This window comes from Danio rerio, chromosome 9 (assembly GCF_052040795.2).
Source record: "Danio rerio strain M-AB ecotype USA chromosome 9, GRCz13ab, whole genome shotgun sequence".
NCBI classification, from domain to species: Eukaryota; Metazoa; Chordata; class Actinopteri; order Cypriniformes; family Danionidae; genus Danio; species Danio rerio.
Genome location: NC_141029.1, coordinates 6,703,021 through 6,728,470, shown reverse-complemented (window position 1 = coordinate 6,728,470; position 25,450 = coordinate 6,703,021). Strand labels below are relative to the sequence as shown.

At 38.5% G+C, this 25,450-nt stretch overlaps 1 protein-coding gene and 1 long non-coding RNA gene across 3 annotated transcripts in view; one reads left to right on the top strand and one right to left on the bottom strand.

Moving 5' to 3' along the window:
* Positions 1-25,450, bottom strand: part of LOC147842240 (uncharacterized) — a 1,176,585-nt gene that overhangs the window by 240,706 nt on the left and 910,429 nt on the right. The gene's annotated exons all lie outside the window — the stretch shown is intronic.
* The window catches only part of nck2a (NCK adaptor protein 2a), a 104,407-nt gene that overhangs the window by 63,498 nt on the left and 15,459 nt on the right, over positions 1-25,450 (top strand). For both annotated transcript variants that reach the window (XM_087266252.1, NM_200997.1), the window contains 1 exon segment: positions 20,952-21,193. In XM_087266252.1, coding sequence (XP_087122378.1) covers positions 20,968-21,193 — 226 coding nt within the window. In that variant the 5' untranslated portion in view covers positions 20,952-20,967.

Here is a 25,450-nt window from a genome sequence, read left to right as displayed (position 1 = left end):
TACCATAATAAAGAAAATCTGCTCTAAATTTTAAACTAAATAAATGGCTGAATACTCTTTACACATGAAAGTATGGCGACGCAGTGGCGCAGTAGGTATAATTGAATATTTGAGTAGGCTCACATGAATAATTGAATATTAATCAGATGATGTCATTATGCTGCTGTGTTGTCAGACAATTGTTGCATTGCTGATCATGATTTCGAGGATCGATAGATCTGTCCTCACAAACACATTAATCTCAGATCCGTTCATCCAGACATTTGAACCTGATTGGTGAACTTGTTTGAAGAACCAAATTAGCCAGAGATCATTCATCAAGATTAAAAGATCCAGGATCTGCCAAATCATCTTAGATCATTTAAGTGTGGTATGAAGAACGGACCCCAGGACTGGTCTATTGTCTTCTTAAAGCACATTGGTTGTATAATATGGGGTTGAAAAAATGGGAAGCATCTGCAACAGCCCAAAAGACTCAATCAAGGAGCAAAAGTTGGTCTTATTTTTGCTCAGTTCACACCGACACAAAGTGTCAGTATATCCAATTTTCATTTGCAATTATCACCAATTATCATCAATTATCACTATCATGTTATAGTCTCTGTCATCACAAAAAAAACAACAAAAAAAAACAGCACATCATATTGCGGTTTGGACGTTGGATTACCCATTATTTGCCTTGAATATCGGCTTAAACCGACATGTGAGACACCATATTTAGATATAAATTTCTATTCAATCATTAGACAGAATCCAGGATATTAAAGGGCACCTAGGTAACCACTTTTTCAAATTTAGTATAATTCTTTTGCGTCTCTAGAATGTGTATGTAAAGTTTCAGCTCAAAACACCCATCAGCATTTTCAAAAGTATCCGTTTTTGTGGGTTGAAGCAAGCGGCAACCTCCCGCTCTCCCTCAGGAAGCCAATACGGAAGTAACTAAAACTGCAATTCATCCGAAATTCCGCTAGTCCTGGCCGCTCCTGGCTCCAAAACAGAGTAAATTTCAATTGAGCCCACTGTTAGAATGTTTACAGCCTGGTACAAGAAAAGATTTTGGTTAATACAGCTAATATTACCCTTCATGACAACTGTGAGGGGGGTGAATTTTTTTATTACTCATCCGTTTCCTTTATATTAAGTTATATTAAGTTTGCATAATTAGGGAGTGGCCACTTGATTGACAGCTAGGTCTCACTGGTCGCCGTCACGTCACCTCAGCTGAATCCTGCAGATTAGCCACTGAACTTGGCATATTTATCGTATTTCTGTGTTGTTTTATGTGGCTTTACACAGTCAACTGCCTTTTGGACTTGTTTTCTACAATTATTAGATGGCATGGCATGCTGAGTGCACTTAATTGTGCTCACAAACCATTCACGTGGCCTGCGTTTCCCATGTGAGGAAAGTTATATTCTTATATACCATCTCTATACATGTACTTGTTTTATTTAAGATCATTTATCATTTATATTTATATTTAGAGCTGTAATGCACTCCAGAATCTGACGAATTGATTAGCTGTAGGCTCTAGAACAGTCATCTGAAGCGTTGTCATACAGTGTTATGCTGGATTTCATCAATAGTCTTACAGTAACTAACACAGACTATATCTGAAGTGTTTGGAAGTAATTCGCGTTTTCCTCCTGTTGAAAAACGTCATAAAAACAATGTTTAGTGGCTCAATGTATTACAGCAGTGTTTTTAAATGTCTAAACACTTTATTGATATAGTATACAACCAAGCACAAGTGGTCAGAATACAAACGAGTCACAGGTGATAAAGTATTAAGCATTTCTCCCAAAGTAAAGTGTGTCTGAACCAGGTCCAAGCTAAATGTCAGCAGTGTCTGTAACTCCGCTCACTCTCCGCCTCTTTGCCCTTGTTTGGTATCCCGCCGTGGGTGTGATGACACGCGAACAAAATGGCAACGGTTGGCCGCGCTTACTTGTGGCTTCTTTGGCGCTCTGTAGAAACCTATGGGTGACGTCACGGATACTACGTCCATATATTTTACAGTCTATGGGTTGAAGGTGTAACCATAGCAAACATTAGACGTTTTAAGTCTGAAGCATTAGTGGTAATTACTTTCTGCTCCTTTGAATTTCACCCATGTGTTGCTAAACATTTAAGAAACGTCTCTATTGGTAAGGAGAACCTTACTATTCTTTTTTATTTAATAAATGGTTACTTTAGGTTCTAGTAGTTGAGTAGTCGTTTAGACAACTTCCTGATTGGTTGATATTGAAAATGTGCTTTTGAGCATCCCTAGAATGCATAATATTTACTTGAAGATGTTGAATAAATGAGAGGATGTGTTGGGACTTCAGTAGTAATGTGCAGATTTTCTTACGACTGGTGCATATTTGTGTGGGATTTGTCTTTGTATGTCAAGGTTCAGAGGTCGTTTCAGGATCAGGGGGTTCTTTAGATTATTACTCAGAGGTCTGAGATGCATGTTGAACAATGGCAAGATTGTTTGTTGAACAATGCTGAATTCATTTGTTGGAAAAAGCACTTCTGGAACAACATAGAGGAGTGACATCAAAGACAAACTGGCTTTTTTTTCTCTCACTGCGCTCAGAGTCTTAATTCAGATCGTTCTCGTTATGCAAAGCGATGACAGAAACAGTCCTAATTTGGTCGTTGTGACACAAACAAGGTTGTTATTTGTAAGAAAAATGTAGCATGCAGTCACATCACCTTGGGATATGCTTCGAGTGGCATCAATATGCTTGGGATATGCTTTTTAAAGCTCTGTAACTTGGTCAAATCAGGCTCTAGATTTTGTTGTGATCAAATGTTTGCAAGGGCAGCGGGACCGCATTTGAAATCTGTTCACCATTAGCTTAAATGCCAGCCATGTGAAGACTTTTTGGATGATGTCACTAGGCTGTCAAACGGCCATTAATTTTATGTTATTGCTTACTGAAAGAGGAGCAACCACTAACCTCATCAGAGTCATTATAGTCTCTGTCGTCACAAAAAAAAACAAAAAAAACAGCACATCGTACTGCAGTTTGGACGTTGGATTACCCATTATTTGCCTTGGATATCGGCTTATACCGATGTGTGGGACACCATATTTAAATATAAATTTCTATTCAATCATTAGACAGAATCCAGGATATTAAAGGGCACCTAGGTAACCCCTTTTTCAAATTTCATATAACTCTTTTGCGTCTCTAGAATGTGTCTGTAAAGTTTCAGCTCAAAACACCTATCAGATGTTTCATTATACCTTTTACAAGATCCTGTTTTATACATCTTTCCACCAGGGGGTCGTTTTGTCGTACTGTAAGGCGAGTCCTCCCCGCCTACTGTTTCTACGTGCCTTAAATCTCCTCCCTCGGCTGCGTTAGACAACAGACAGGCCTAAAGGAAGAAGGTCTCACGCAGCGTTTGTGAGAAATACTACAGTAAGAACTTCACCAATCAGTATTTGTTGTGCAGTTGCATTGATGAGTGGCACACAATATCTTTACAAAGCACACACACACCGCAGGAGACACACACACACACACTGACAGACAGAGCGCGCTTAGCTTAGCATTGTTTTTGCACGCAAATGTGTCAGGAAACAGGTTAATCTCCACTGCTGCATGGATATCTGTTATGTTAATGTACAAAATAAACCTGATTTAACGTCCACAAACCGGGATTGAAGCGTCTTCCTTTATAATTGTTCTGACATGTGGCTGGTCTAACGCTGAAGTAAATCATTGTACTTCATTAGTTTTAAAACACTTTAAACATGTGAAACTTACTCTTGATCACATCTGATGATGATTGATGATCCTAGCGAACTGAACAGACCTTTTATTCCCGGTTGCTTTGCACACGTCTGGTCTTGTTGACATGATTATACACGTGACTGCCGGGACATGCTACGCGAAGCTGTCAATCAATTCGGTGGGCGGGGGAACCGCACTCCTACATCAAGTTGCGTTCGGTCTGAAAACCGCTCCAATTGGTCCACCGTTTTTATGTTGTTAAATTGAAAAAAAAGGACTGGGTGTGTTTATTTCACCCCAATAATACAGTCTATACACTACATATACACACATGTCTGTCCAAAGAGCTTGAAAAGTAGATTTTTCACCATAGGTGCTCTTTAAATGTAAATAAAAGGAATTTCAAAAGCTCCTCATTAAAATTAAAAATGTACTCAGTGGAGTTTAATTGTAAACAAGCTAATTTTGCATGTATTTTAAAGGTCTGTCAAGCTTGTGAAAAGCATTTCCTTTTCTATTTGTGGTGAATCAATATCATAATGAATATCTATACCATATTATATGGTCATCATAATGTTTTTTGACCATACTGCCAAGATGTAAGTAGTTGTTTTAGCAATTTGTAAATAATCATCTGTTAAGTTACTCTTTTTCATAGCCGGCGTTGACAGTCCACCGCCATTCCATCATCTCCATACTCTCTAATTTTCACAAATAACTAGTTTGTAGTGCGTCTCGCCATGTCACTGTCAAACTTGATTCCTTCTCGCCACTTTCTATTTTAAGCCGCTCACCCATTTCTCACTGTCGTATGATGTAATGCCTTGTATTTCGGAGATCAGAAAGGCCTGTTCATCGGCGAGCGTTAAAGTTCATTTTCTGGGTATGGAGCACATAATAGGTGTGTGTGATGGGTGGACCCGCTGGTTCCGACTAATCATTAACACCGGCAATAGCAAAACACGCGTCCTGACCTGGTTTCTCAAACACTTTCACGCCAGGCCAAATTTACTCCGTCCACACTCCAGCCCATTAGCTTAATTCTGGATGGCTGTGAATGCTCCTTTTTTTAATGCCAGGGGAAGGTTGAATGATGAATGTGGCCGTCAGATTGGACAGACATCCAAAAGAGGCCAGGAAAGACAGAGTAAAAGAGATGACTGGAAGATTCGTACTAAAGAAAGTGGAAGGCCTTTTTTTTCCTTTTCTCTCTTTGTTTGTGCTCACTCTTTTCCCCTCTTGCCAGTGTTTTTGTGCTGGGTAAAGAGCCCGAGAGAATCTCTATAGAGTGCTGATGCAGCCGGAAAGAAGTCTTTCTTTAATTCCCACTCGAAATTCCCACTTGAGGGGGAAGGCCAGGCCAGCTGCATTTTGGGAAAGTAAGGGTACATCTATAATGCTGTTGATTTCTCCTGTGCTCTTTTTCTTCTTTTACTTGTTTTTTCTTATTTTCCCTTCAGAAAATGTAAGATTTTTTTCATTTATATTTGTTCGTCATTTCACCGCAGTGGTGTCAAGGAAAGATAATTAATACAATTTGTTATAAACAATATTTACAGTTGAAATTATTAGCCCCCCTGTTTATTTTTTCCCCAATTTCTGTTTAACGGAGAGAAGAGTTTTTCAACACATTCCTAATCGTAAGTTTTAATTACTCATTTCTGACTTATTTTATCTTTGCCATGATGACAGTAAATTATATTTGATTAGATATTTTTCAAGACACTTCTATACAGCTTAAAGTGACATTTAAAGTCTTAACTAGGCTAATTAGGTTAACTAGGCAGGTTAGGGTATTTAAGTTGTTGTATAACGTTGGTTTGTTCTGTAGACTATCTGTGAAAAAAATAGCTTAAAGGGCTAATAATTTTGACCTTAAAATCCTGTATTTTTAACGACCACAGAGTCAGGACTTTGGTTTAATGTCTTATCCAAAATACGGTGCTCACTGAGCAGTATAGAGTCCCCGTTCCTATACTGGGCCGTTAAGATCCACACAGATGGCAGGTTGGGCACCCCCTGCTGGCCTCACTAACACCACTTCCGGAAGCAACCTAGTTTTCCCATGTGGTCTCCCATCCAGGTACTGATCAGGAGAGGCCCTGCTTAGCTTCAGTGGGCGACCATGTGAGAGTTGCAGAGAGCTAGCAGCCGGCATCAGCAGCAGTAGTAGTAACTGAATTTTTCACAGTACTGAATATTTTACAATTTATTTTCATTCAGCTGATTATTTCTTCACTTTATTTTTAATAAAATTACAGCTTCTAAGTTCTGTTTGGTAAAACCAAAAGTGTCTTGCAGTACTGTTTTTGTAATTACATTGGTCTTCTCTCCTTTTTGGCTGCTCTGAAAAATGGTTCGATCCGTGACTAAACAAATATGGGATTTGTAATCTGTTACACCACTACAAATGGCCACTAAATTAAAACTGATGTGAGATTGCATTGTAAATTCTATTCATTCATTCATTCATTCATTCATTTTCTTGTCGGCTTAGGCCGTACTCACACTAGGTACAGTTGCCTCGAACCGGGCCAAAGCACGCTTGTCCCCCCTCCCGTCTCCCCCTACGGCCCGCGCTCACACCATATCGGGCCTCGGCACGCTTACGTCATCGCTGCTGCGCTGTTCAGAAGCGCCCTCTATGGCAAGCCTTTTTAGCATTTAAATCTTTGTTCTGACTCCATAAATATATTTAGAGATATCTCTAATTATATTTTGGCTAGTCATAATTATAATTCGACTAGTCAGAATAACAATTAGAGATATCTGCAATTACAATTGTACTAGTACGAAATCAGATTGGAGATATCTGCAAATATATTATGACTAGTTATATTCCTCCATTGACTTCCATTGAAAAAATATTTGCAGATATCTCTAAATGAGTTTTGACTAGTCACAATTGTAATTAGAGATATCTCTGAGTTTTTACTAGTCATCATACATTTGGAGATGTCTTTAATTCATCATATTTAGAGATATTTACAAATATATTTGAAGATCTCTAATTAATTTACTAATAGTCGAATAACAGTTGTAGATATCTTGAATTGGATTTTTCACAAGTCAAAACTCAGTTAGAGATATCTGCAAATATTTTTTCAATGGAGGAATATGACTAGTCATAATATAGACGTATAATATAGTCATAATATCTGATTTCGCACTAGTACAATTGTAATTGCAGGTATCTCTAATTGTCATTCTGACTAGTCGAATTATAAGTATGACTAGTCAAAATATAATTAGAGATATCTCTAAATATATTTATGGATAGTCAGAACAAGGTTTAAATGCTAAAACGGCTTGCCATACGCTCTCACTCAGTAGCACAGTGGAGATCTCTCTAGTTATATCGTTTCAGTCGTTTGATATGCCGTCAAATATTTCGTCAAACAGTCCTTAGGGATGTGGTGACACGCAGTCAGATATTTCGCCGAACAGATCCGGCACTTTTGGCACTCATAAACAATCATTAAGCTCTCGTGCTGCAGGAATGAGGAGGTCTGCTGAAGCGCGCAGCTGGCGTGCTGTGAGGAGTTTGCGTCTTTAATAAACTACGGCAGTTTGCGTTCACTGAACAGTAAGAATGATTAATAAATCCATATCAAACAGTCCCTTAAAAGTCACGTCTCGCTTTCGGTTTCGGGCTTTGGCGCGTTTTGCGCTCACACACAAGCGTACCGCGCCAGAGCCCAAGTGTACCGCGCTCAGGCACACCTCTTCCAACCGGGCCAGGGCCGGCCAAGTGAACCGTGCTTGAGCGCGATTCAGCGCACTCACACTTCTCAAACGATCCGGGAAACGGGCCTGGGCACGGTACGGATGGCATAGTGTGAGTAGGCCCTTAGTCCCTTTATCAATCCGGGGTCGCCACAGCGGAATGAACCGCCAACTTATCCAGCAAGTTTTTACGTAGCGGATGCCCTTCCAGCTGCAACCCATCTCTGGGAAATGTAAATTTTATATTTTTTGTTAAAAACACAAAACAAAATGACAACAAATTCTTATTTGAGCTTCATTTGATGAGTATTTGTACAGCTTTATCAAAAATAAGGTGTTTCAAAAATACTGCATGTATTGTAAGGGCCTCTATGAACAATACAGCATTTCTTCAGTACCTTCCGCTTTTATTTGATAAAAAAATCATATAAAATCTTGCTGACTTAAATTTTTTAATTTAATCATATTACTTTTCTAGTCAACTCAACTTACATCAATCAAACTGACTAAAAATATTAGGTAAAACTTTGTAGAACTTACAGTGCACAGGTCATTTCTTTGACACCTATGGCTTCACGATGAACCTTTAATATCCATGGAACCTTTCCATTGCACAAAAAGCATCTTAAAGTGTAAAAAAATCAGCTTATTAAACAGTTAGTCCCAAGTTAGCACGTGTACACGTATCTGACGAGCATGTTTTCAGCAGAAAGGCTTAATTTGTTTTGAGCATTTGCACATCTGCATCGCATGTTTCCTGTCAGATGTTAGATAGACATTTGTACACAGACGTTTGTGCAGAACAGATGCTTTCCAGACCAAGCACTCTTTAAAAACACTTAGCAAATAATATAGCATGCCTCTAGCGATGGCAAGGCTGTCTATTTAATTCGCAAGGGAAAGCAAGAACTGATCTGTCAAAGCAATGTTAGTCATTTTAGATGAAAGCTCCTGCCATATTGCATAAATGTCCTGAATGAAAGTTTGGGATTTGTTTGCTGAATGGTTCTCTCGAATGCTTCTACTTGTAAATGGTCGCTGATCATAATTTGGTCGTTAATCCCCTTTTTAGCCAGATATTTGGCAACTGCTTCGCGTGCGAGACATATTTCGATGGGTTAAGCGAGTGTGAGCTGGACATTTGCCAAGCGGATGTATTAGTGGTATTAAATGCTTTTAGTCCCTCGAGAGCCGGGCTCAGAGTGCTAAGTGCTTCTGGACTATGGGAACACGTCTTGGCCTAGGATGGATCAATTCAAGGTCAGAGAGTGGCTTCCTTCTGCTCTCATCTTTATAAACATCGTGCACCGTTGGCCACCGGATGTAAGACTTTTTGCAGACAAGAAGTGGAATACAAACATAGATGTGATTTATTTTTTTCTGGATAAATAAATCAGTAAATCAGATTTCTGTGTTTTATGATGGCCGATTTCAACAAGTATGTTCCCGGATGAACATCTGTGTTTGTCCTGGATCAACATTTCAATCAGTGAGTCAGATTTAAGGGATAGGTTTATGATTTAAGTTAAGTTTAGGCTTAAAGTCAGGCGTTATGTGCTTTAAAATCATTGTTATCCAATGATTTTGGGAATAATTTACAGTTAGGGCTAGGTTTTGGGGTATGGATTACATTTTTGAACGGGAATGATGTTCCAGGATCAGCATAGTTGTTAAACCAGGATCGCATCCTACTTTGCATTCAACCAATGCAGATCACACTCACCCTATCAGTTTATATACACTCACCGGCCAATTTATTAGGTACACCCTACTAGTACCATGTTGGACCTACGTTTGCCTCCAGAACTTCCTTAATCCTTGGTGGCATATATTCAGCAAGACACTGGAAATATTCCTCAGAGATTCTGCTCCATATTGACATGATAGCATCACGCAGTTGCTGCACATTTCCCATACCACCTCATTCCAAAGGTGCTTTGTTGGATTGAGATCTGGTGACTGTGGAGGCCATTTGAGTACAGTGAACTCGTTGTCATGTTCACGAAACCAGTCTGAGATGATTCGCGCTTTATGACATGGTGTGTTATGCTGCTGGACGTAGCCATCAGATTATGGGTACACTGTGGTCATAAAGGTATGGACATGTTCAGCAGCAATACTTAGGTTGGCTGTGGTGTTAACACGATGCTCAATTGGTACTAATGGGTCCAACATTTTCATTAAATAACTAACTTTTATATAATTCATATTTTAAAATGATTGCTTATTTTTGTTTAGTTTCACTTTTGTGTTGAGTTTGAATTATAAGAGATTATTTTTGTACACTTTCCCACTTTTGCAGAAATTTCAATTGGGTTATTTCCTTCAGACACATTTTCAGCTCATGGCTCAAGTTGGTATTAAGGGTTTTTACTAAATGATTCCAAATCTGGCTTTTTCAAATATTTTTTTTAGCATGAAGACTGTTATGTTTTTGCGTCAAGCGCACACATATGGTCCGGTTCAGCCTTCGCATAGTCTCAGACCCCTCGCCGTGGCTGACACCTACGCTGATGCGCACCTCTAAAAAATATAACTACATGTCACAATGACACGTAGCACAAGCTCTGTGATTGGTCGGCTGTGGGGAGTATGGGCGGTGCTGAGAGTTGCGAGCCCAATGGAGCAAGTGTTTACAATTGTTGAATCATGTGAAGGAGCTCTAGATGGTCGTTGCATGTCTGCCGACTCCCTCCTCTGAATGAGCGAGTTTTAGCTACTTATTATTAAGGTAGCATTCAGAATAAACAAAACACCTGCAAAGGAACTTGACACAAAAGAACATAACCTACTGCCAGCTAGCGATTTGTAAGTGTTATTGCAGAGCAACAAACAAACAGCAAGTAGAAGTGTAAATGGTCATGCCGATCACTCGACGCAGAAGTATAAATCAGCCTTAATGCTGACTCCACTGCACAAGATAGTGGCAGAACTATAGTAGTAGTTTTTGCACATGCAGTTATTTTGCTTGTATAGTTTTGCCTGCATTTAATTAAGACTAAAATGTATTTATATTTTATAATATTCATATGACAGACTATTAGTTATCTTTGTGTTTTTGAGAAAGAAAATTAATTACAATTCAGTCAAATTACATCTATATTTGAAGAGTTTAGATGCAAAAGCCTCTAAAAAGTGCCGCCCGGAATTTTCTTCTAAAATAAGCATTTTTCCTCAGGCTCCTGTTTGTAGGTTTAGTAATTTCACTTTTACACTTTTATGGCAAAGAATAGGTTCTTTTCATTCACTTTAAAGTGAAAAAACTGATATCCTCCTGAGACCCCACCCATTGACTTGTGTCCTCTGTAGTGGAGCTTGTGTTTTCATGAATTTTCTTTGCATTTTTTAAACCACTCTTTCAAGTCCTGGGCTACGTTCGAAACCGCATACTTCCATACTATATAGTGAGGCAAAATCAGTATGTGAGCCGAGTACAAATTGAATTTGAAAATCTGTTTGCGAGATATACCTGGATGACTTACTACTTCCGACGAGATTCTGAAGTGCGCATTCCATACACGCTGCGCTATGCCAGGATGCCCCACAAGAGAATTCATGAATGGGAGTGAAGCGACGCAACTGATGCAGGTAGGTCACGTGACCATGACAAAATGGCGGATGTAGTACATCGGAATTCCATTCATACTTTTCACATTCATACTGTATAGAAGGTACTTTTAACGGCCGAGTAGTACGTTTAAATTCAAATGCAGTACCTGCTGAGTAGTAGGCGGTTTCGGAAGTAGCCCTAGTGTACTGTTCAGAGGACATCCTGGGCTTTCTGGTGATATGTCATTTGATTGGCTGGCATGGTTGGAACCATTTCTTACACTGCATCCAAAATGGCCGACATATCAGTACGGTAACATCTACTCACTTCGGTAACATCACTTCTTTACAACAAAATGTAAAAACTATAAATTGTAGTTTTTTTTTTTTTAACCCAGAGGATGTAGGAAATCCCAGAAAAAAAGAAAAACATTTTCTTTGGGTCTCGGGAGGATATAGGCGGCTGAGAAAAATGATTATTTTAGAAGATTTGTGAACTCTTCATTTGTTTTCAACAATTTTCTAGAATTTTTACTCATTTTTAAATTAATATTATTGCCTTTATTATTTATGTTTTCAATAATTTTGCATCCACATGTGCCTTATGGATGGAGTAAGTGGTTGCACTACATTCCTTTTATTTCTTTAACCGATCACATACTTGTACATATTGTTTAATGTTTTCTCTGCCGAGAAATGTTTAGCACTAGTCTAATTGTGTCTTCTAGGTTAAAAGGCTTCTCCAAACGTTGTAAGTGAGCATAAGCTGACAGTGAGCCGGGTAAGATTGATCATTACCAAGCAGCTTTCCGGCGTCTGAGTGAACGCTGAGCCTGGAGGATTGATTTGCTTTCCCCTGGCAGAGCCATCGCTCTTCTTAACAGCCTTGATTATTAAGGAGGTGGGCTAAGCTGTGTGGATATTACAGGAGGCGGAGCTCCGATTAGCAGAATGAGTGTCATCTATCACTGCTCTGGCGGGACTGAGACCTCCTCGATTGTCTGAAGAGGAAAGAGATGGACGGCGACCTTTAACAGCGTCCTCCGACACAATGCCCAGTGTTCTGTCCTGATCCAGGAAACAATGAGTGATGATGGCGACACAGTGCTTAATTAGAAGGCGTGCGGTTAAACTAGAAGCTTGTACGCATAAATCTGTCGTTTATCTGCAAACGAGACTTTACTCTAATGATGTTGTTGATTTCGTCTGACCAGATGGTATTACAAACGTCTTTTCAAGCTATCGTTTACCGTTTCATTTGTGCGTTTCAGTGCTGTTTTGAAGAAGAATGTGGCAGTTGTTGTGATATTTGTTCTCACTGCTTTTTTAGCTTAAGTTTTTTCCTGTAATGTTGTTTGTTGAGAAACTTTGGTGCTTAAAATGTCAAAAATGCTAGAACACCTATTTAGGATTAAAAATATTAATAATAATTATAATTATATTTTTTATTGATTGAATAAATAAATAAATAATCAATTAAATAATTAAATAAATAAATAAATAAATAAATAAAAATAATATTATATAATAAATAAATAAACAAATAAATAAGTGTGTGTGTGTGTGTGTGTGTTTGTATATATATATATATATATATATATATATATATATATATATATATATATATATATATATATATATATATATATTATATATATATATATATATATATATATATATATATATATATATATATATATATATATATATATATATATATATATATATATATATATATATATATATATATATATAATTTATTATTTTTTTTTTTTAATCATTAGAAAGTAATTAATTATTAAGTAATTATTAATAAAATTATATTCTTTCTTTTGGTCACACTTTTTACATGACCTACTAATGAACCTTACTTGTACAGCATTTATTAATTATAGTTTATTAAAACATTTATTAATGTAACATTAACATCCAAACTAATGGTTGATAACATTAGTTAAGGCACTGTGAGTTAACATGAACTAACAATTGAAAGCTTTATTATCAATACCTAAAACTAACAACGACGAATAAATACTGTAATAAATACAATAAATAATATGACTAACATAACAGTAATAATAACAACCATAATAACTAACAACAACTGATACAACCTTATTGCAAAGCCTTCCAATTATATTCGTAACACATCTTTTAATAATTATCTTTAATCTGTAATGCATCTACTGTATACTGTATGCTGTATGTCAGATCCAGATGGGAGGTTTAGCGCTAGTCAGGCTTAAGACAGCCTTGCATAATTATGCTTTTAATAAGACTCTGATCAGAAAGCGTTTCCTAGGGGTTTGAGATGAGTTTGTACACAGGCGCTGTGTTTACGTCTGTAGCAGCAGTGCTGTAAATTAGATTATTTATAAGACAGCAGCAGAGACTACGAGAAGATACACCCCTTATTATTTATGAAGTGTGTCAAATCAATATTAAAAGTACTTCCCCTGGTATTTCAGCTACTTTTCAAATACTATTTGCAAAACCTGGATGTTTAGAAAATAACTTATTGTAGGATTCTATATATTTTTTTAATGACTCAATATTTGACTAAAGAATATACTGAATAGACACTCACTGGCCACTTTAATAGGTACACTTTAATAGTACCGGCTTGGACCCCCTTTGCCTTCAGAACTGCCTTAATCCTTCGTGGCATAGATTTAACAAGAAACTGGAAGTATTTCCCAGAGATTTTTGTCCATATTAACATGATAGCATCATGATGCGAATCTCCCGTTCCGCCACATCCCAAAGGTGCTTTATTGGATTGAGATCTGGTGACTGTGGAGGCCATTTGAGTACAGTGAACTCATTGCCATGTTCAAGAAACCAGTCTGACATGATTCACACTTTTTGACATGATGCGTTATGCTGCTGGAAGTAGCCGTCAGAAGATGGGTACACTGGGGTCATAAAGGTATGGACATGGTCAGCAACAATACTCAGCTAGGCTGTGGCATTGACACGATGCTCAATTGGTATTAATGGGCCCAAAGTGTGCCAAGAAAATATCCCCCACACCATTACAGTAACACCACCAGCCTGAACCGTTGATACAAGACAGGATGGATCCATCTTTTCATGTTGTTGATGCCAAATTCTGACCCTACCATCTGAATGTTGCAGCAAAAATCAACATCAACAGCAAAACGCTCCATTTTCGGCGCTCAAACTAAAACGCATTAGTGTAAACGGGGCCTTAGGGTGTCTTCCCGAGCTCAGAGCCCTCTCCCCGGACAGCACGCCAAATACACATATTCTATTCAGTCAAATATCTGTGAGTGTGAACTCGTGAAATCAGCTAAGTTACACTGTTGAATTTATGTTCAGTTTTAAGATGACCTATAACAGTTTTCCAGCATTTGCCATATCCTACATTTCCCCCTCTCTCGCCTATTTGCATTTTTCCACAAAGTCTTCAGTGACATACTTTGGCCTGGTCTTTCTGTCGTGTCTCTCTTCCTCCCGTGTGTTTGGCTGATAGAGAATCTCGTTTAGCAGCTCCTTGTTCTCCGCGACTCTCTTTCCCGACTGAGGTCACACGCTTCTGGTAATGAATGAACCTGAATCTCACAGCCAGCCGAGTGGAATGACTGATTTAAAGCAGGGGACATTTCTATCCAGCTGCTGCGCTGTCTTGGCCGGCCTATTTGCTAATTGAACTGTCATTTAACAGACGATTTTTTATTAAATTTTTTTCGAGAAAACGAGCTCTTCCTTTGAGCTGCCGTATCTGCATTTATGAAATACAGCCCAGCGTGGACACTCATCTCAGCAGAGGTAATGAAATCCTTTATGTGGTGTAATTGTGTGTGGGAGGAATCTCCTGAGTTATGTGCTCCGGTTGATGGATGTTAATATTAGAATTACTGCCTCATTAGACCAATAAAACAAAGGTAAAAGCAGCTGAAACGGGGCTGCTTTCTCTTCTGTAAAATTAGTTTATGTTATGTGGCATTTGTGTCTATTTTAAAGTCCCCATGAAATCAAATTAAACGTATTGATTTTGTTTGCTCACACTTCTAGTTTTGTGGTGAACAATTCATCTGTGCATGTCATTAACAACAAAAAAAAATAGTTTGCTCTTGTAATCTGAAATTGAAATCTGAAAATTCGCTGTTTGTTTTCAGTTAAATTCTTAGATCACGTGATTTTTGGTCAAGGTTAACTTGGTCGTGGTCAACTGTCAGCATAATAAAATAGCGAGGAGGAGGTGTTTGTGTGTTAGGTTGTAGTAACTCTCTCGAAACCCTTTTCCCAGTCCCTCAAACTCCCTAGCTGCGATCAAAATAGCTCGAGTATTTGCATTTAGAGGAGGAAGGACTAACAGAGTGGTTGCGGTTGTACTCAAAGCACATTACTCAACAATGTTTCAGTGATCAGAGACAGCACAAAAGGGGATACAATGGTCCCTTGTTAATCAAAGGCGTTACGTTCCAAAAATAACCCACAATAGGCGAAATCTGCGAAATAGTCAGAATATATATATATATTTTTTTTTTTACAATTATTATAAATGTATTATAGGCTGTAAAACCCCTCATTACACATTGTTTACACTTTCCTCATACAGGCATTGACATTTTTACACTTTTCTCACCTGTTGAAACACTTCCAAAGTTCAAACCTTTGTAAAAAAAAATTAATCCGGTATTATAAAATGAAACCAAAGATCAAAACCTGTTGAGGCGCAAACATTCATCGCTGTCAGAAAAAGGTTCATAAAGCTTTTTAGCTTTTGTGCGGATAATGTTGGCATCCAACATAATGTTCTTTTTCATGCATACACGCAATCTGTCACGCATACATGAAGCTTCAGCAGACTCCATCTTTAAGGGGTCGCACACTGGATGCGACACGTACATGTAGGCATGGGCCGGTATAAGATTCTGAAGGTATGATAACCTCGGATATAAAGCTTTCACGGTATCAAGATATTGTGATTACTGCTCTAAAATATATTCTTTTTAAATGTTGGGGTAAAAAACAAAACCTTTTCCCCTTTGTACACAATATATTTTTATTTGGGAAACAAATTATTAAAATACTTTGGAGCAGTGAACATGTCAGGCTCAATAATTCAAATGAATCAATGACTTCTGCTGTCTTCATTAGTTTCAAAAACACCGATTTATTTATTTATTTATTTTTACGATATAAAATGGCATCGTTGGAGATCTTTTTCTGCTTGAGATACTTTTGTCCTAAAAATTAAACAAAAAAAAATGTGAAAGATTTTCAAAAATGTTTTCAAAAAATTTGAAACATTTTTTTTTAGACATACCTTAGGAACGGTATAGCAGAACATTTTGAGGGTTTTAAAATCTTGACATTTCCAAACCGGTGTGTACCTTGAACACGGTTATCATCCCATGCCTACGCACATGTGCAGCACAATCAGACACGTAATAAGAAACTCCCAGGTACAGACGTCCAGTCTACACGCTGGAATACACGCTATTATGTCATGGCCGTAACGCAGCTTCAAAAATTCGTTTTAAACCGGAAGTACGAATTTGCTCGAAATAATGCAAGAACAACCAATTTTCACTTTTTAGTGAAATATATGTGTCCTAATAGTGTTTTTAGCAGTGTGGGACACATATACGACTGTTAAAAAAATGTGTTTTGGTGTTTCGTGACCCTTTAACAGAGTGCTTAAACAAATACTTACAGGAACACTAAAAGCAGACATGTATTGGCAGGTAGCCTACCGGACTATCCCGGTAATACAGAAGGCTGCTCATTTTTAAACTGAAGTATCAAACAGCATTTGCACATTGCAATCGTCCACAATCCAGCATATTCTTGCCAAAAACCTCTGATTTACATAGAACGAGACCATCTGTTTGTTTTGTTTTTTGTGTGTGTGTGCGCGCAGTTTGATAGAGCTTGCCAGTGTTGTGTGCAATATACATCAGACGGTCATTGGATGTACCGTGGGCGTCCTGTTGGTGTGCTGCCACAGGCTTAGTCTAGGGTCATATTGCTTTCATGAAGGCCTGTGTACCAGGAGAATAACACTGGAGGACAGTTTGGTAAAAGCGTAGGAAAGATTAGACTCCCCACAACATTCAAACACTAGAAAGCTTTGCATATGGGATCACTTGTGCGTTGTAGGCAAAGTGCGAAACGAAAGCTGTTGCTCGCGCATACACACACCCACATGCGCGTACACTCTGAGATTCACTAAATCTGCCCTTCTCTTCTAATGGCTGTGCATTTGACTTGGTAGCCATGCCTAAAGCCCCACTCAGCGGGAGCGCGGAGCTTTAAGTGCGCTTGCCTGAAACACCATCAATACTTAATCAGTCCATTACTATTCAGTGCATATTTAATCCTTCGGCACCTCTCGCGTCTCAGGCAAGGCGTTTAAAATCAACCATGCCAATGAACCCGCCTACTTATTCATTTATGGCTTTAGCAATTGCCTGCTATCATTTCTGTCATTTCGCTCAGAGGAACAAGAGCTCTACATGTATTTTGAAAACTTCCGCTCAGCCTTTGACGGTCTCAGTTATTTTTAATGGCTTTTTCTGCAGGAAGGTTTAGCTCTTTATTTAATGAGACCAATAGCATGGATTAAGGGGCTTAACCTTCTCGGTTGTGAGCGAAAACGCTTTCTTGTCTATATTACTTTCCCTTCATAGCTTGCTTTTTATTCTCTAAATCCTGGGATTCGTTGTTTGCTTAGGTTTTGGGCTTGTTAGTGCTGGTTTCTGCTATATTTAGATACATCCGGTCTCACTGTTTAATGGAATGAGGATGTTTGTATTAGTTTCAGTGGTCAACCATTATGGATTCTTAATGGCCGAGACCAATTTCTGCAGAGTAGACTAGACAATAAAGTGCTGTAATGAGATTTAGATCACACTGTACATTTAAGGCTCATGAAGCAATAAACTACTGCAGGCCTACATTTCCTGAGATTTTAACAGCGGTGTGTGTGTGTGTTACACATCATAGAAGACTGTTTAATTTATTGCCATACTGAAACCAGCAACACAAGTCACTTAGTAGCCTAATAATAAGGATTTCATGTGCATTGGTGGACTGGTCATAGTGAGCACCAGACAGTTATAGGTGGCCTGAGAGGTAACCGATCGCATCCCCTAACCCCCCAACGCCATTCCCAATCAATCCCAACCCCCCTGCGCTCTTTACTTACTGATCTCAGGCCCTCATCCCAAGCAACACGTTCTTCTTTTACCAATCTCCCCACACAACAAACCTCCTCTCACTCATCAATCGAACCCACCAACTCTCTTCACTTTATGATTGCCACAACGATGATTGGCCTGAGGTAGTATTCACTTACCAATGCCTTGAGCAACCTCAACCCCCCCTTCAGTTACTGAGCACCACAGCGATAGGTGGCCTCAGGGTGTATCATTCCCAGGTGAAAATACTGTCCCAGTCTGCCACTGTTGCGACTGATTGGGAGTGCAGTGCACTATTCTGCGCATCAGAATGGCTCTGGTATTTAAATGTTTCTGTCGTGTCGCATCGTGTTTGGTGCGGACAGCCAAATTGCTTGTCGCTGGAATCTTGTCACATCGTATGTTGAAAGGACATGGTGCTATTGTTGCATTGCATTAGTGCTGCACGATATCGAAATAATCTAACGTTGCGATATTTTGTTATTATGTGAATATTATTATATTGTGATATGAATACTATTACATAAGATGACTTGAATACCTTTATTTGGAGAGGATTTATAATTTTAGATTTTATAAATTATACCTGTTTTATTATCTGCAAGCATTTATAAAAGCAATAAAGAAAACAAGTTGTATAGTTTAACAATATTCAGACACACAGTAATTGAATAGTCAAATGCAAAATATTACTGCGTAGTCTTTGTTGTATAAATAATTCAATAAAATTAATCATTATTGAAGTTCCAAATGGTACTATTTCATCACATATGCTGCGATGTGGCTATTGCGAATGATCACATTGCAATATTGGTGCTAAAAAGATATATTCTGCAGCCGATATATTCTACAGCCGTACATTGTGTAATAATTATAGGGCTGCAACTAACGATTATTTTATTAATCGAATAAACTGTTGATTATTTTTTCCCAATTAATCGATGAATGGGATAAAAAAAGCAATTATTTCCACCCTTTTATTTTAAAAAGCTCATCCCTGAGCTGTTATAATAATAACAATAATAAACCAAGTAGTTTTTTCCTGTTTTTAATCCAAATATCTAAATATCTGTCAATCAAGATACATACTAGACACATGAAATAGCATAAGAAATTATGTATTGTTTTCTGAAAAAAAACCCACCTCAAAATTAAGTGATTGTTTGCTTAAAACAAGTTAAATTATTTGTAAATTGGGTAAGGAAAAGAATCTTAGTGAGATATAATGTCAAACAGAAGTTTTACCACTTCACATAAACGTGTAAGTGATCGTGATCTATAGCGTGAGATGGATGTCGCCATGTTTACTTGCGGCCGCTCGTTTGCCTCATTCATAAAAGCAGAACCGGATTCATCACGTAAATTCTCTAGTTACTAAGTGGCTGGTGAACTTATAGAAGAATAGATTCAACTTCATAGTTACTTTATGTGTAATGTGTATCTGATATGAATAAAACACATCGGCAAACTATATTTGAATAGATTGTTAGACTTGTGTGGTTTACAAACTCTAACTGTATTGTTTTACTAGTATGTGTGTGTATTTACATGTCTAAAACATAAAGCATTAGTCAGTTAAACGCTACATAATTGTGATAAAATGTCACGTCTTTCTCAGCGGGGTTAAGTTGGTTTTGTTTTCAAAAAAAAAAAGCACTTTTTCTGACAGCCCCCTACTGACAGCTCAGCTCAGCGCGAGCTCTCTCTAACTCAGCGCCAGACAGCAATAAAGAAAACGAGTTTTCCAAAGAGTTTTAACGGTATTCAGGTAAGCAGTAATTGAATAATCAAATGCAAAATATTACTGCGTAGTCTTCGTTGTATAAATAATTCAATAAAATTAATCATTATTGAAGTTACAAACGGTACAATTTCAACATTCCATATTCTGCGATGTGGCTATTGCGAATGGTCACATTGCGAAATTGGTGCTGAAGCGATATATATTGTGCAGCCGTACATTGTATAATAACTGTGTAATACATTGTATTCAGGTAAAGTCAACCTGTGTATTGGTCAACAAACTGGTGCTTTCTATCTACTACCCATGCACAACTCATTTGAGATGTGGTGCATTTTCTAAATGTATGGTTAGCTAACTCTGGCTTCAAGCCTCCTCATTAGAAATATTCCTCAGTGATTTAGTGTTTCCTGAAGTAATGGCTTTCACCAACATTTGCAGGTCAGATTCAAGAAGCAGTTAATTTTCTAGTAAATTTCTTCAACGATGCGTTGGTCCCTCGGCAGTTAAATAACGAGTATTATCGTTGAGGAAACACCTCCTTGTTGGGATTCTCAGTCGAACGTAGCAGTGTTTGGATGGCACCATGCACAGAACCTAAAGTGTTAACACTTTCTTAGCAAACAAAACTGCTCCAAACTTCCTTTTGTTTCTTGAGTCCTTTGGTCTGTGACATCTTTTCTCTACTCATCTCTCCTTCCCTGTGGTGTATGAGTTGGGTGGAGGGAGAGAGCGTGAGCTCACCTGACGATTACGATGTGTTAAATAGAGCATATGTAATCATGTCTGTCTCTTGTCTGAGTCATGCATATGTCATAAAGGTTTGACTTTCAGTCTTGCTGCAGTGGGAGAACATCTAGACCTTTGTGAAGGACAAAATTGAGACACTTTCAATCATATCTGTACATTTTCTTTGACACTTAATTAATGTTATGGTTGGCCAGTTTGCCATTTGTTAAGCTATTAAGGTTCTTACCTTAATTTCTCTCACACTTTCTCTCTCCCGCTCTCTCTCTCTCTCTCTTGCAGTGGGACTCGATGAAAGATGACAGAGGAGGTGATTGTTATAGCCAAGTGGGACTACACAGCTCAGCAAGACCAGGAACTGGACATCCGGAAGAACGAGCGGCTCTGGTTACTGGATGATTCCAAAACCTGGTGGAGAGTGCGTAACGCATCCAACCGCACCGGCTACGTCCCCTCTAATTACGTGGAGCGCAAGAACAGTCTGAAGAAAACCTCACTAGTGAAGAACCTGAAGGACACTCTCGGTAAGAAGTCTCACAGTTCAGTGAAACATTTCACCAATTCCAAAGCCCTGTCGAACTAAGTCCATTCGACAGCCATGATATATGGGTTGTTGACATGACGTTACGTTAGTGACCCTTAGTTTTTTTTCAAGCATCAGACTTCAAACAAGTGTTTCATTTATTTCTACAAAAAGCCTACCTACTTGTCTACTACCCATATATTACATATAGCCAAGTACATCAACCTAAATCTCTAGAACTGTTGGCAGAGTTTATGCATCTTTTATATCTTATTCCAAATCAGCAAACTCTGACTATAATTTTAAAGCCTGCTCTCCTTTGTTTTGTTTTATCTTGAACTGGACGGGGATTTTCATAGCTACATGTGCTTTAAGGTTTAAGGTTCTGCTAAGGTCATGAGATAAATGGAGTTGTTTTGATCCAAATGTCACGGGAAAGAGCTTGTGCAGGTCTAGGCCTTGTACACTTTTAGTAGGAGATGACGTGTATGAAACACCCTCGCAGTTGCCATGCCCTACTTCCCCCATACGCCTCCAGAGCTTCATGCCTTTAACGCACAATCTGTCATCTCAAGGCACTAAGGAGGACTCTTGGGACTTGGGATTTTTTTTGCAGCGAGATGTGTACAAGCCAACAGCAAAAAAACAAACAAACTAGGAAGCAACTGAATGAGCTGAGTGCCTTTGATTGTGTTTTCTGTGCTTTATGAAAATGTAGGAATTTATTTTTAAGTACTTTGATCCTAAATCACCGCGAGGGTCCCATTCATTTCAGTGAAACATCTTAATATCTTATGCATCACCAAAGGCAAGTGAAGCATCTTACCAATTTTTGATTATTATTATATGTTTTTAGGGGAGAATTAAAATTTGAAATGGTCACTGTTTTAATAAAAAATGTTTCTTGTTCAGGAAATCAGTGTATCCCTTGCAGCTAGAAGTCAGGCGCCCTCTGCTGTCATTTAGATAAACCCACAATATTCTCAAATGTATGCGCATTCTGTTACTCTATACCAGGGGTGTCAAACTCAGCCCTGCACAGTTTAGTTCAAACCCTGCTCCAAAACTTTTATCTGTAGGTTTCAAACAAGCCTAAAGGACTTAATTAGTTAGATCAGGTGTGTTTAATTAGGGTTGGAACTAAACTATGTAGAGGTGCGGCCATCCAGGAATCGTGTTTGACACCCGTGCACTGTACTGTTTACACTAGGGGTGTCTAAACTCGGTCCTGGAGAGCTTGTGTCCTGCAGATTTTAACTCCAACTTGCCTCAACACACCTGCAAGGATGTTTCTAGAAAGCCTGGTTAGAGCTTGATTAGCTAGCCCAGGTGTGTCTGATTGGGGTTGGAACTAAACTTAGCAGGCCCTCCAGGACCGAGTTTGGACATGCCTGGTTTAAACCAAACCTGGATTTAATACACTTTTGGTTTGAAAATCGTCAGATATGCATTTTATGCTCTGTGTTTTATTATTGCCTATTTCCGCTGAGAGGTACAGTATGGTAGGGTATGAGGCAGTACTGGTCACCTTTATCAGGCTTGCATTTCTACTCCCAAAAGGGTACCAATGGTTTGGTGGGTGTGGTGCACGACAGAACGTTTCAGTGGATGTCATTCTCGCTTGAGAAAATGTCAAAGTAAAACTTATCAGGTCACAAAACAGATGCTATATACACATAAATACTTGTTTGAACATAATTTGATTGTAACTGCTGATAAATGCAACATGTATGAACACATACAGACCCTTACAGTCTCTGATATGCTACCAATTACAGAAAAACTATACACATTATACATTTAGGCCTTACTTGGCTTCAAAAACAACATGCAACATATAGCCTGCAGCCAGTGCAAACCTCTGATCTGCATCTTTAATCTTGACCAGCACATGTGACCTCTGTTAGAAAGTAATTCAGTCATTCCAAGTTAGTCCAAAAGGTGGTGATAATAGTTAAACATGGCAGTTTGTTCGTGTTTTAGGTTGCTGAACGAATCATTTGCTCCTTTGTTGGTTCGGGCTTCTCCTTTGTTTTTACACTCGTCATTCTCGCATTTGTCCATTTATGAAAGGATTGGATGTCAGAAGCACTTCAATAATTAGGCGCACGTTATTATCATCAGCACAAGAAGTTCGTTATTACAAATAATAGCATGCAATTAGGGCTGCACGATTCTGGTTAAAATGTAAATACAATTTTTTTTTTTTTTTAAATCAAGATCACGATTTTCTCACGATACATTAGATGTAAAATAAAGGTTAATTTGAGTAGGCTATTATTATTGTTAATTCTCAAACATTTGGTAAAACAAAACTAATAGTATTAGGCTTATGTGTAGGTCTACTGTTGGCTAAAATGCCCAATGTTGTTGTAAAATGCCCAATGTTGCTGTTGAATCCTCTCTCTCCACGGGCAAACCTTATCTTCTGATTGAACTGGTCCAATTACAATTACTTTGCTCATACTATCTAAATTTGCTTAGATTCAATTCCATAAGAGTGGGTTACAAAAGGAATTCACGGATACTGGTTGAAAATGTCACTCGGAAAGTTTGGAAAGAGAATGTGGAAAACTTTAAAAACTGCATGATCACACTAGAATTTCTATCGGTTTTGTTTTAGGTTTAGGTTTCTATGGGTTTTATTTAAGGTTCAATCCTCACTGCACTGAACAGTGTATGTATGTATGATTTTTTTTTTAATGTTTCCAAATGATTAATAGGTCTACATGAGAACTTGCTTATCCCTGTCTGGGCTTTTGTTCATCCCATATGCGATTACCATGAGCTAACAAGCTCTGAATAACATTTTGTTATTTTGTTAATGAGCTCTGAACTGCAGGAAGCAGCGAATCGATAATGCCTCCTCTGCTGCGGGGGGTGAGACGCAGAGAGCTTTAATAGCTACTGAAGTTGTTAAACACATTGCATTTTCCCCATGCAGACACCCAATGAAACTGGAGTAGGCCATCATTCAGCTTTCTTAAAAATGGTGTTGCTTTTTACCTGCTTCCTCTCCTTTGTGTTTCATTGTATGTGTGGGAATTCCAGACAGGTTCATTGGAAAATGAAAGCAGGTTAGGCAAGTGTTGAAATTAGACTCCTCCTCGTTCTGATTTAATCTGTCCGTCCACAACAAAACAGACTGGATGGATCACCTTAGTGAGGCTGACTGTGAAATTATTCTGAGTTCTGGTTACATTAGTATTCCCCCATAGTCTGTGAAACATGGATAACAGTGAACCAGTACTTGTACACCTAGAGGAAGGTCATGAATATGCGACCGTGACCTTCTAAGTTAATTCTGCAATGGGAATAATTCCCACTAAGGGGCCACCGGGGATCTCTGATTGGTGGTTGTCACGGATACCTGCACTCAAACCCTCCCTCCATCCTGTTGAGCTCCAAACCTGTCACTCTTTGAAGATCAGAGGATCTCGCTAAAGAAATGCCAGCGCACACTCACACACACCCACTTCCTCCTGGCACCTCTGAGTTGTGGAGCTCACACACGCTTACCATCATTCCACTTCTATCTCACGAGAGTTGTGCTGTGAATTGGCGTTCCCTAATAAAACACTCCATCAAGAGAGTCAGAGCAGCTCTGCAACATTAGCTAAAGACCTTTTCCAGGGCAGTTGCTCAGCTGCTGCACATTGCCAACTTTGAGTTGATTTTAATGGTGAAATGTGCTTTTAAAAGATGCACTTTTGTTCATATTGATGACGGTACAGCTAGCTTGACCCCATGGGTCCACAGTAACGTGTTTTAGGAAGCACCATCTGTGATGATGGGGCATCTACACTACCTTACAAAAGTCTTGTCGTCAATCCCAGTTGTAAGAGCAACAAGTAATAACTTGAGTTCACTTGATCATTTGGAAAAGTGTCAGAAGGTAGATTTTTCCAATGAATTTGTTGAACTGCGTCCCAATCATCACAAATACTGGCTATTACTTCAAGAAACACTAAATCACTTAGGGAACAGAAAAGTAATAAAAATAATATTAATCCAGAAAGTCATTAAAAGCAATCCTGAACAGAAAGGTTTTTACCTGGGATTTAATATTGAAGTTAGAGTCCACCTGTCTTGCTTCTTGTCATAGTTTTTGACATTCTTTTTTTTTCACTGCAGTGCAATATGTGGAGAATCGCTGTGAATATTCTTCATGCGCAACATTGTTTTTGCCAAATAGAGGCAGGGCTACATTAAAGCCAAATGGAGCCTGTTGGTTTACTGTGGGATCCAAACTGTTCTC